We start from the raw sequence: 12,557 nt of genomic DNA, 5'->3' as shown, positions 1-12,557 counted from the left end.
AGGGGGCGGAGACACGGCGCGGGGCAGTGTGGGGCGGGGGCGGGACGCCGCCCGGCCGCGGGTCGGGCCCAGTGTCAGCAGCCGAGCGGGCGCTCGGGCGGGATATGGCAGCCTGTGCGGCCCGGCGGGCCCTGGCCGTGGGCAGCCGCTGGTGGTCTCGGTCACTGACCGCGACCCGCGGGTCGAGGCCGCTCTATGCGGCGGGTGGAGCTGGGGCTTTTCAACCAGTGACGAGTGCGACGACGCGAAGGCATCTCTCGTCCCGGTGAGGGACGGAGCGACGCGGTTTGGGGACCGGGCCCAGCACCCGGGGAGCACGTTCCTGGCCAGTGAGGAGGCCGGGAGGGCAGGAGGCTAGGCGACCAGCAGGCCAGGCTGCCCGCGGGTGACCGGAGTTCGACCTGGGGTCGAGAGGGTCCCGAGCTGGGAGCCGACGTGACGCGCTACGGACGTGCGCTGCCCGGGACTGGTGCCAGGACTGGAGAAGGGAGCGCGGCCCGGAGCTCTGGCTGTGCACGGCTAGCTCCGAGGAGCGCCTCTTGGTTGGGATCCCCAGCACCCTGTTTGTTAGTGAGCCTGCCCTGTAATACAGCCACGAGGCTTTTTTTTTGGCGTGAATCTCCAGCCCCTCATTGGCTCCTGGCCTCCCGTAGAAAGATGCTGGAAAACAAACCGACTTGAATGTGGTGGGTCTCGTGGGTCCTAGGTTTCCGTGTGATCTTGTGGAGGCTGTTTTTCCCTGATTTGGGAAAGAGGGTTTGTGGGATGGAGAGGGTCCCCTACACCCCAGGAGACAAAGATCAAATTGTGGAGGTTGATGAAATTCACATCTGAGGGCCCCCTAGAAAGATTAGCCTATGTTACTGACAGCTGACCTTAGAGTGGCTACACCACATAATGATATTAGAGAGCTGAAAGCTGTTTGCAGTTTAAGACCCCTGTGAAAGCTTATGCAAATCGGAACAAAAATTACTAAGCTATTATAGAATAGATGTAATTCATAGAGTATAATTGGGATTTCAGAGATGATTAAGCCCTTAAGGGCAACTAAGGACTACCACGATTTTGAGGGACACCAAATTATGATACAGGACAAATTTCTTTTCCCTTCCTCCCTCCCTTTCTTTCTCTCTCTCTCTCTCTCTCTTTTTGAGACAAGATCTCATTAGTAGTTCAGGATGGCCTCAAAATCATGATCCTTTTGCCTCAGCCTCCTTAGTACTGGGATGATAAACATGTGCCCAACGCCTGGCTCAGAAAAACGGTTATTTGAGCATCTCTTGCACATTTGCTTTGAGGGGAGTACAGGCTAATCATCAGGCAGAAGCACTGCTCCCAAAGAACTTACAGTCTCAGTGGAGATAAGGCACAAATAACTGAAATGTAGACTGGGAGGCCAGAAGGGTGAGTTAGCCAAGAAATGGGATAACAGGATACAGGGGTGGGCATGATAACAGGAATATTGAGTGAGGGCAGATGAAATTGACCTGGGAGTAGTCAGATCTAACACTGGGGAGATCTTCACAGAGCAGGGGCCCATAGTTGGGTGTCAAAGGAGGAAAGGCAGCAACTCTGTGTGCTGGCCTGGCCAAGCCCACACTCACCTTTGATACCCACAGGCCTCAGCCCTCCGCTGTCATTGCCCTGGCCCCTCATTATTTTACTAGTTTTTTGTTTTTTTTGATGGAGAACTGTTACTTTCTCAGCCTTTAATTTGCTTGTTCTTTTTTTTTCCTAATCAGAAACCGAGCAGAGGGCAAAGTGTTGGAGACAGTTGGTGTGTTTGAGGTGCCAAAACAGAATGGAAAATATGAGACTGGGCAGGTAAGTATTGGGCCAAGTCTTTTTTTTTTTTGGTCGTTGGGGCTTGAACTCTGGGCCTAGGTACTGTCCCTCAGCTCCTCAGCTCAAGGCGAGCGAGCACTCTACCACTTGAGCTACAGCGATACTTCTGGTTTTCTAGTGTTTAATTGGAGATATGAATCTCACAGACTTTCCTGCCTGGGCTGGCTTTGAACTGTGATCCTCAGATCCCAGCCTCCTGAGTAGCTAGGATCATAGGCATGAGCCACTAGCGACCATCTGGGCCAAGTCATTTTAATGGAATTTTTTTTTTTTTTGACTGTCATGGGGCTTGAACTCTGGGCCTGGGCGCTGTCCCTGAACAACTCCACTCAAGTCTAGCGTTCTGCCTCTTGAGCCACAGTGCCACTTCTTGCTTTTTCTGCTTATGTACTGCTGAGGAATTGAACCCAGGGCCTCATGCATGCAAGGCAAGCACTCTACCGCCGAGCCACCTGCCCAGCCCCTTAATGGAGTATTTTTATGAAGTCCTATTTGGTCAGAAGCCTGAATGGTATCATTTCCCATTTATCTCATCTTTTCCCCCCATATACTGGGGATCAAATGTAGAGCCTTGTGCATTTTAGACAAGCCCCCCATAATCACAGTTGTGTGTGTGTGTGTGTGTGTGTGTGTTGGTCGTAGGGCTTGAACCCAGGGCCTGGGCACTGTTCCTGATCTTCTTTTTTTGAGGGGGGGTCCAGTCGTGGGGCCTGAACTCTGGGCCTGGGCGCTGTCCCTCAGCTCTTCAGCTCAAGGCTAGTGCTCTACCACTTGAGCCACAGCACCACCCGGCTTTTTTTCTGTTTGCTTATGTGGTGCTGAGGAATCGAACCTAGGGCCTCGAGCATGCAAGGCAAGCGCGCTACCACTGAGCCACCTTCCCAGCCCCGTGTTCCTGAGCTTCTTTTGCTCAAAGTTTACACTCTACCACTTGAGCCAGAGTTCCATTTCTGCCTTTTTTGTGGGGTACTATTTTGGGGATGAATTTCACAGACTTTTATGTCTGGACTGGCTTTGAACCACATTCCTCAGATCTCAGCCTCCTGAGTAGCTAGGATTACAGTGCCCGGCTGAAATCACTTTTTTTTTTTTTTTTTGCCAGTTGTAGGGCCTGCACTCTGGGTCTGGGTTCTGTCCCTCAGCTCTTCAGCTCAAGGCTAGCGCTCTACCACTTGAGCTACAGCACCACTTCCGGCTTTTTTCGGCTTATGTGGTGCTGAGGAATCAAACCCAGGGCCTCATGCATGCAAGGCAAGCACTCTACCACTAAACCACCTTCCCAGCCCCATCACATAATTTTTATTTTGCTGGTAGTGGGGCCTGAACTCAGCCTGGGCGCTGTCCCTGAGCTCTTCAGCTCAAGGCTAGTGCTCTACCACTCGAGCCACAGCACCACTTCTGGATTTTTTTTTTTGTTTCCTGCTTATGTGGTGCTGAGGAATCAAACCCAGGGCCTTATGCATGCTAGGCAAGCGCTCTACCACTGAGCCACCTTCTCAGCCCCCATCACATAATTTTTAAAAGATGAGATTTCTCTATTCTTGGGTTTGAATGCCTTTAATATGTTGATGGGTTCCCTTTCCAGGCTTGTGTAGACAGGGATTTTCTGGACAATAGGAAGGAGAAAGCCAAGTTACAAAAGATTCCTCTTAATGTAGTGGAAGTCAATAAGGGAAGCTTTTAGAAAAGCAAACCTTTGTTGGGTAGTGGTGGCTCACGCCTGTAACCATAGTTACACAGGAGGCTGAGATCTGAGGACCATAGTTCAAAGCCATCCCAGGCAGGAAAGAATGTGAAACTTACCTGCAATTCATCACCAGAAAACAAAAACAAAACAGAAGAGCTGTGCAAGTGGTAGAGCACTAGCCTTGAGCAAAAAAACTCAGAAACAGTTCTTAGTTCAACCCTTAGTACTGGCACAGAACACACACACATACACAAAACCTTTGATGTTTCACTACTAATTTTTTTTTTTTTTTGCCAGTCATGGGGCCTGAACTCTGGGTCTGGGCACTGTCCCTCAGGTCTTCAGCTCAAGGCTAGTGCTCTACCACTGGAGCCATAGCGCTACTTCCGGCTTTTTCTGTTTATGTGGTGCTGAGGAATCGAACCTAGGGCCTCATGCTTGCAAGCAGTGCTCTACCACTGGAGCCATAGCGCTACTTCCGGCTTTTTCTGTTTATGTGGTGCTGAGGAATCGAACCTAGGGCCTCATGCTTGCAAGGCATGCACTCTACCGCTGAGCTACCTTCCCAGCCCCTTCACTACTAAATTTGTTACAGTATGTTTAGCTCAGATGTGAGGCTCTTTTTCTGTATCAACTTTGTTTCAGGTCCACTGGGGTAGATTTAGGCCTCTTGTAGGTATGAAAGACTGTTCAGTGGGATTTTTTGTATGCCTAAAATGGACCAGGGTTAAGTATTAGGGTTAGATCAGAAAGCACAGTAAACATGGCTCTTTTCTTCATATTTGTAATGCAGAAAGGAATCACTGACATGCAAATAGTTGGTGGATTTATGGTGGATTAAAAAGAGGGAAGGTCAAGGAAGGCTTCTAAAAGCCAAAGGTGTACCAGGTGCTGATGGCTCAAGCCTGTAATCCTAGCTACTCAGAAGGCTGGGATCTGAGGATCACAGTTCAAAGCCAGCCTGGGCAGGAAAGTCTGTGAAATTCTTATCTCCAATTAAATACCAGAAAACCAGAAGTGGAGTTGTAGCTCAAGTGGTAGAGTGCTCGCCTTGAGCTGAAGAGCTGAGGGACAGCACCCAGGCCCAGAGTTCAAGACCCACAACCGACAAAAAAAAAAAAAAAAAAGCCAAAGGTATTACCTGAAGGATAAGTGGAGTCAGCCAGGTACAGAGTGTATAAGAGTGTTCCATAGTTGTCTGGGTTGATCACAGAGTTCAAGGGAAAAGTGGCAAGACTGTGAGCTGCAGTTGCTTCCGTCAGTGCTACTTTGTGGTCAAGCCACACCTGGATGGATTTGCTGGATTATAGAATCACTGAGGCTTCTTTCTTTTGCCAGCTTTTCCTTCACAGTGTTTTTGGGTACCGAGGTGTCGTCCTGTTTCCCTGGCAGGCCAGACTTTATGACCGTGATGTGGCTTCTGCAACCCCAGAAAAGTAAGTTCCCCTGTCATGCTTCATGGTATCCTCAAAAGGAGGCCTGAGTTATGGCCTGGAATCTCAGGAGTGAAGACAGTATCCTCCAGGGCCTTAGAACCAGCCCCAGAGTATTTCTCTGATATTGTTACCCATGGAGACAAAAGTACTCAGTGACAACCAGTCTAAGCCTCCTCAGAATGCACGCCACACTAGTCTCAATTTTCAAATCAGTATTTTTTTTTTCTCTTTTCTTTGCCAGTCCTGGGGCTTGAATGGGCTGGGTGCTGTCTCTGAGCTCCTTTTGCTCAAGGCTAGTGTTGTACCACTTGAGCCACTACACTGTATCTGGCCTTTTTTGTTTTGTTTTGTTTTTTGGGTCCGGTCATGGGGCCTGAACTCTGGGCTTGGACGCTGTCCCTCAGCTCTTCAGCTCAAGGCTAGCGCTCTACCACTTGAGTCACAGCGCCACTTCCGGCTTTTTTTCTGTTTGCTTATGTGGTGCTGAGGAATCGAACCCAGGGCCTCAGGCACGCAAGGCAAGCGCTCTTCCACTGAGCCACCTTCCCAGCGGCCTTTTTTGAGCAGTTTATTGAAGATAAGAGTCTCATGGATTCTCCTGCCTGGGCTGACTTTGAACTGCAGTCATCAGATCTCAGCCTCCTGAGTAGCTAGGATTATAGGTGCAAGCCATCAGGGTCCAGCTCAGAATCAATATTCCATGGGGGTATTTGAGGACCATTCTTCTATTTTAGTCCCATCCCTTCCCTCCTCTCCTCTTTTCTTTTTTCGTTCTTGATGTTCATTTGGAATCATGCCTGTATTCTCACATCTCTAGAGTATATTACAAAAAAAAAAAAAAAGATGGAATATCTTCATTAAGTGATCACTGTGAGCCTTTAGGATGTGAGCGGCATAGGGTACTCATAGCTCTGGAGACTGAAGTGGTAATTGGATTTGTCAACATGGCCCTTGTCCAAGAATCATCCAGAGAAGACAAAATGATAACTACATGGGCCCTCCAGGTTTCATTGTATGCCCTGACTGCAACTCTGCTGGAGTAGAATGGTGCTGAGTGGGAGTCCACTGGTGCCAAAGCTCCTTTAGATCAGGCACCAGTCTGTTTATGTGGGGAGGTGGCAGGGAGCTGAGGCAGGCACACTTCTCTCAAGGTAATATCAGGCTGCTTCTCTCACCCCACAGAGCAGAGAATCCTGCCGGCCATGGCTCTAAAGAGGTGAAAGGCAAAACTCACACTTACTATCAGGTGCTGATTGATGCCCGTGACTGTCCACATATAGTAAGTAAACAAGGTGACTTGGTCTGGGGATCCTCTCCATAGGAAAGGACTGAACCTCAATGAGGACAAAGGGAGGGAGAGAGGTCAAACAGTCCCAAGCCTCAGGACTGGACATTATCCAAGAAAGCCACTGATTGACTTCTTGCCTTAGTCTCAGAGATCTCAGACAGAAGCTGTGACCTTCTTGGCTAACCATGATGACAGCCGGGCTCTCTATGCTATCCCAGGTGAGGAGTTAGCATCTGAAGGTGTCCCAGAAGAAAATTCTGATGTCCTGTTACGTGCTGGGAGGGATGGTGGTATTAAGAGGTATGGCCTATGGTTATCCACTCTGTGCAAGTCCAAGAAGTTTATCTTTTCAAGTTCACTCTGCTGCTTTTTAAGTCTCACTATCTCTGTGTGCCAGGCCTGGACTATGTGAGCCATGAAGACATCCTCCCCTACACCTCCACAGATCAGGTTCCCATCCAACACGAGCTCTTTGAAAGATTTCTTCTGTACGACCAGACAAAAGGTAATCCCACAGCCAGGCACTGGTGGCTCACCCCTGTGATCCTGGCTATTCAGAAGGCTGAGATCTGATGATTGTGGTTCATGGCTAGCCTGGGCAGGAAAGTCCATGAGACTCTTACCTCCAATTAAGTACCACAAAGCTGGAAGTGGAACTGTGGCTCAAGTGGTAGAGCACTAGTTGAGCAAAAAAAGCTCCCATGGCCGGGCGCTTGTGGCTCACACCTGTAATCCTAGCTACTTAGGAGGCTGAGATCTGAGGTTTGCAGTTCAAAGCCAGCCTGGGCAGGAAAGTCGGTGAGACTCTTATCACCAATTAAACCGCCAGAAAACCAGAAGTGGCTCTGTGGCTCAAGTGGTAGAGTGTTAGCCTTGAGCTGAAAAGCTGAGGGACAGCACTCAGGCCTGGAGTTCAAGCCCCATGGACAAAAAAAAAAAGCTCTGGTATAGTGCTTTGGCTCTGAATTCATGTTTCAGGATGATTGCATGTGTGCACATGCGCATACACACATGCACACACGTAATCTTACTTAAAAAGGGAAGGGGGGGGGAGGAGAAAGATTGGGATTGGGGGGAGGGGGGAGGCTGGGAAGGGATGTGAAGGGTAAACAAAAGGAGGAGGCTGCAATGCTTGGTAAGAAATGTACGCATTATCCTGCCCATGTAATTTTAACCCCTCTGTACAGTATCTTCACAAATAAAATAAAATAAAAAAAAGGGAACAGGAATGAGAGAGGACCCTCTCTCATTTATTATCAGAAATAATTCCACAGCTCTGCTTTTCAACCTCTCCTTAGTCCTATGATCTCTAAATGGCTTACTGTCTCCTTACAGAGATATAAAATAAAGCTAGGAGATAATAAGTGGATCAAGACTGCTAGGTAGTATGGGCCAGAGGTGTGAAAACCAGGGCTTCTACTTCTGGCCTACTTCCTCTTCCATAAGGTCTTACTGCCCCCTCAGGTATTATTCTTATGGTAGCTTTGTGCCTTCCAGTCTTGTTTTTGCTTTATGTGTATGCTCTGTCAGCCTAGGCACTACTGAAAGATGTTTCTAGGAGGAACTGCGGGAGAGTAAATGCTATACTCTGGACTCTGGCTGGACTAACCTGTTGTTTCTTGCACCAGCACCCCCTTTTGTGGCTCGAGAAACACTACGGGCCTGGCAAGAGAAGAATCACCCTTGGCTAGAGCTCTCCGATGTTCACCGGGAAACAACTGAGAACATCCGTGTTACTGTCATCCCCTTCTACATGGGCATGAGGGTGTGTGTCCAGCATGAGGGTATGGGGGTCCTTCCTGGATCAGGTCCCAAAGTCTGTGCAGTGTCCCCAGTGTGACTCCAGGGATAGAGGTTCTGCTCCTAAGTGCTCATATATTGGGTGGGGTTGAGTCAGTGGCTGACACCTAGATCTATAGCTTTTGAGTATATCTATATACTTTTGAGTAGCCATTTATTGAGTAGTGTCTTGTCTTGTAAGCTAATCCTGGGGACACAAATACAGTTCCTGTCTCCCAGAAGTTCATGGGATATTTTGGCATCCAGTATACAAAGTATGGCGGGGGGAAGAACAGTAGAGGATGGACCCATGCAGCACTGGGGGGAGGTGGGGGTGTTAGGACTGGCAAGGAGGGTGATGAGAAACTAAGAGTCCTAGAGTTATTTGTATTGGCATCCAGCTGTTGGCAGTCCTGACAGTTCATAAGGGGGAACTAGGAAGGACAGGAAGCTGCCTCTTTGTGGGCTTGCAAAATAAATCATCATCCCAGAGACACTGGCAGCTTGGTGAATCTCTGCAACCTCCCTGGTGGAATACTTGGACTCCTTTGTAGATGTGTTGATTGAAACAGATTTGGTCTTGTGCTCTGGGGCTTAAATTCTTGTTTTTCTTCCCTAGGAAGCCCAGAATTCCCATGTCTACTGGGTGAGTGTCTCCCTCAGGGGAGTAGAGAACTCTGGGAGTATGGCAGGGCTGGGGAATGTCTGCATCCTGAGCAGCATTGGTGTCAGCTTTTGTTGCCTTTTGCCTTCTACAGGACTCGAGATGGGCTTATCCAAGGTCTCTTGTTTCTCAAACTTGAACTCTGTCTTTCATCCCACAGTGGCGCTACTGTATCCGCTTAGAGAACCTGGACAGTGATGTGGTGCAGCTTCGGGAGCGGCATTGGAGAATATTCAGTCTTTCTGGCACCTTGGAGACCGTGCGAGGCCGAGGGGTGGTGGGCAGGGTGAGCATCATGGTCTTTCTCTGTGGTTACATATGGAGACTTGCTGTATGAACACAATGCTTGTCCTGGGCTAGAAATCTTACAAGCCTGTGAGATAGATTGCTTATAATCCATTTCACAAATGAAGATAATGAAATTGGTACATTAATAGTAGAGGGCAGGGCAAGGATTTCAATCCAAGTGAGTCCAACATCAAATCTTTGAGAATCAGGGTCTCACTATGTAGCTTTAGCTCTGCCTCTGCCTCCTGAGTCCTGGATTATGTATGTGTGTGCCATCACATATGGCATTTTTTTGCATATATACTTTTGCATAGTTCTTTTTTTTTTTTTGGTCAGTCATGGGGCTTGAACTCAGGGCCTGAGCCTCTTTGTGCTCAAGGGTCCCGCTCTACCACTTTGAGCCACAGTGCCACTTCTGGGTTTTTGGAGTTCTTGGAGATGAGAGTCTCTTGGGGACTTTTCTGCCCGGGCTGGCTTTGAACTGCTATCCTCAAATCTCAGCCTCCTGAGTAGCTAGGATTACAGCATGAGCCACCAGCACTGGGCTTTGCAGAGTGTCTTAAAACCTGAATTTGAGGGTTGGGAATGTGGCTTAGTGGTAGAGTGCTTGCCTAGCATGCATGAAGCCCTGGGTTTGATCCCTAAGTACCACATAAACAGAGAACACCAGAAGTGGTACTGTGGCTCAAGTGGTAGAGTGCTAGTCTTGAGCAAAAGCAGCTCAGGGATAGTGCCCATGCACTGAGTTCAAGTCCCAGAACTGGCAAAAACAATAACAACAAAAAAACCCCCCTGACTTTGAATTTGCTTACATGGAGTGTGATTCCCCTACCACTCACAGTTTTCATGTCTCTGCCTCTCTGCATTTGTACATCCTTTGCTGGTCCATTTTATTTTTGGAATCATTCTCTGCTTGTACCTGTCTGTCTGTCTCTTTTATTTGCCAGTAATAGGGCTTGAACTCAGGGCCTGATGCCCTCAGCTTGCTTGCTTGCTTGCTTTTTTTTTTTCTGTTGGTCATGGGCTTGAACTCTAGGGCTGGGTGTTCAGAGAGCGCTCTAGCACTTGAGCCACAGTGTCACTTCTGCCCTCAGCTTTCTTGCTCATGGCAGATGTACCATGATCCACACCTCCAGCCTCCCTATCCTGTCTCTTAAAAATTAGTGTCACAAGTAGTACTAATGCCGGGCCCATATTCAGCAAGCATGTTAGGAGAGGTTTGGAGAAGCAAAGTGGAAAAGTGAGAAACAGGGCTTTACATTCTGGATGTTTATACTCACTATATAACTTTGGGTAAGTTACTTAGCCAAAATATGATTCTTACTGCTGAAATGGGGACCATACATACCATGTTATGATCACTAGAATTCAGTCAGTGAAGGCTTGCAGAGTACTTGCCATGATGCCTGTCTGTCCCTTAGTTCTGTAGGAGCAGGTCTTATACTCAGCATCTTCCTCAGTGCCTTAAGTCTGAGGTTATTTTTCTCAAAGTCAATAAAAGACCCAGGCCAGTGGCCACGCTGGGGGAGAAGCTGTCGATAGCTAAGTCATTGTAGATATGGTTGGTGTGGTGGGGACATCCAGTCCTGAGGAACTGGCAATCAGAATGTGACCCCAGTTACAGGGAATGTGGGGCCTAAGGTGTCTAACCCATTTTGCCTGAATCTTTACAGGAGCCAGTGTTATCCAAGGAGCAGCCTGCGTTCCAGTATAGCAGCCATGTCTCCCTGCAAGCTTCTAGTGGGCACATGTGGTAAGCAAATGTGTGCCAGGGCATGGGCTGATCAATTGCAGACAGCTTTGGGGTAGAGAAATAGGAGCTCAAAGGATACATCTATATCCTCAGCTCTGGTAGGTAGATGAATTCAAGACCAGCTTGGGCTACAAGCTTAAGAAAAAAGTTGAAAGCTCATAGTAAGCTCAGCTTGTAGTCAACATCAGGCTAAGTCAGGTCCTAGAAGGAACTTTGGCTGCTCTTCATGGTTATGTGGGACTCATCTAGTTTTTGCAACTGCCTGTTTCCTAGAAACCTATTTCTCAGGGTTAAGGATTTAGCAGGGTATTTGAGTCTACACCGAGTTGCTCAAGTAATAGTTTTCCCCCCTGGTGTTTCAGGGAATCTCAGAGTACAGTTGAGTAGATTCTAATGGGTCAGAATCTGTGTAGTTGTGTTTGTTTTTGGTAGTACTGGGACTTGAATTTCCTAGGCAGATGTTCTACCACTTAAGCCACATTTCCAGCTCTATTTCATATAGGGCCAAGAGGGGCTCTTGTATCTTTGGTCTAGTCATCCCTTCATGAACTAGACAGAAGAGGGCATAGACCTGCTTCATCCTGCTCTGGCACCAAGGGCATCTAGCCACCCAGGTCCTTAAGAGGGCCTCGGCCTTGATTCCCTCTAAACTAGCTTCTCTCTGACCCTCAGGGGCACGTTCCGCTTTGAGAGACCTGATGGCTCCCATTTTGATGTCCGGATTCCACCCTTCTCCCTGGAAAGCAATAAAGATGAGAAGACACCACCCTCAGGCCTTCACTGGTAGGCCAGCTGAGGCCCTGAATGCCCAAGCTTGGCCGCTCAGAACAGCTCTCAACCCACAATTGCTGCAGAACTCTAATCTCTTCCCCATCATGGGCCACAATGGGTCTCTTAATCCTTTGCACCATTTGATTATGGGCCTCTGTTTTTTTGGGGAAGGGGTTGTAACTGTTTTCTTTGAAGACCCACATAGGACTACTCCAAGGCTAGCCTCCTCATATGCCCTGCCTCTATCATGTTCCAGCAAACCTTCCCACCAAGGAACTGTTTTCAACTGCTACAGGCCTTGGGGTTTCCTGGCCTGTCACACTGTCTGGAATATGAGGTTGGTCAATAAACCAGTGCATGCTTGGCCACCCTCGCCATTTCTTCCCCCAGAGTCTCATGATGGGGTCTTCTGACCTAGTAGGGGCCTTTGATTGCCTTTTATGTAAGGTTACTTCTAAGGAGCTACCTCCTCTGCTAGGGTTTGTTGGTTCCCTCTGAGGCTGGAAGCTAACATCTTCTAGGCGGCACTGTGTCAGTCAGTCAGAGAGAACACACTAGATTAAATGCTTGTTCTCTTTCTGCTCTGCCAAGTGTAGGGAAGCAGCTAGCATCAGGGATGGAGAGGCCTGGCTCTTAATACTGGCCAACCACTGCCTTCTCTGACCTCACCAAGCCTGGGAGAAGGCAGGCCAGTCGGGTGTTCTGAAGCAGTGTGCTTGGCAGTAATAAGCACAAGTCTGTAAGGCATCCAGACCACAAGCACAGGAATTGGCTAACAAGCTGCTTAAGATATGGATGGTGACCAAGCCAAGCTACTTCCTCAGCGTCTTCCAGATCTCTAAGCGCCAGAGAGGAATTGGGCTCATTGGTCCCAATCTTTAGGAGTCCTGCCCCATTGCCCTAGTGGTTGTTAGAGGACAGTTCACTCTTGAATTAATAGTAAATCTCAGTTCTAGTCCTTGTTAGTGTTTTGCTTAATCCCCCACCAGGGGGAGCTTGGGCTGTAGTGCAATATAGTAAGTAGTCATACGACCTAGACTGAACAC

General features: G+C 48.5%; 1 protein-coding gene across 1 annotated transcript; it reads left to right on the top strand.

Moving 5' to 3' along the window:
* Positions 1-10: 10 nt before the first annotated feature.
* On the top strand, positions 11-11,879 carry Poldip2 (polymerase (DNA-directed), delta interacting protein 2). The gene is made up of 11 exons (XM_013016575.1): positions 11-265; positions 1,743-1,824; positions 4,871-4,968; positions 6,151-6,247; positions 6,399-6,474; positions 6,654-6,761; positions 7,885-8,021; positions 8,655-8,681; positions 8,860-8,985; positions 10,661-10,740; positions 11,413-11,879. The coding sequence occupies exons 1-11, from the start codon at positions 105-107 to the stop codon at positions 11,525-11,527; spliced, it is 1,107 nt and encodes a 368-aa protein (XP_012872029.1). The 5' UTR covers positions 11-104; the 3' UTR covers positions 11,528-11,879.
* The last annotated feature ends 678 nt before the right edge of the window (positions 11,880-12,557 follow it).

This window comes from Dipodomys ordii, unplaced genomic scaffold (genome assembly GCF_000151885.1).
Source record: "Dipodomys ordii isolate 6190 unplaced genomic scaffold, Dord_2.0 Scaffold31, whole genome shotgun sequence".
NCBI classification, from domain to species: domain Eukaryota; kingdom Metazoa; phylum Chordata; class Mammalia; order Rodentia; family Heteromyidae; genus Dipodomys; species Dipodomys ordii.
Note: the sequence above shows the minus strand (reverse complement) of the source record. Positions and strands in the feature narration are given on the sequence as shown.

Bases quoted from the DNA above. Each gene is read 5' to 3' on its own strand.
- Poldip2 (XM_013016575.1), top strand. From the start codon at position 105: ATGGCAGCCTGTGCGGCCCGGCGGGCCCTGGCCGTGGGCAGCCGCTGG. The intron at 1,825-4,870 runs GTAAGTATTGGG...TTCTTTTGCCAG, and splicing joins GAAAATATGAGACTGGGCAG to CTTTTCCTTCACAGTGTTTT. The intron at 6,248-6,398 runs GTAAGTAAACAA...TTCTTGCCTTAG, and splicing joins CCCGTGACTGTCCACATATA to TCTCAGAGATCTCAGACAGA.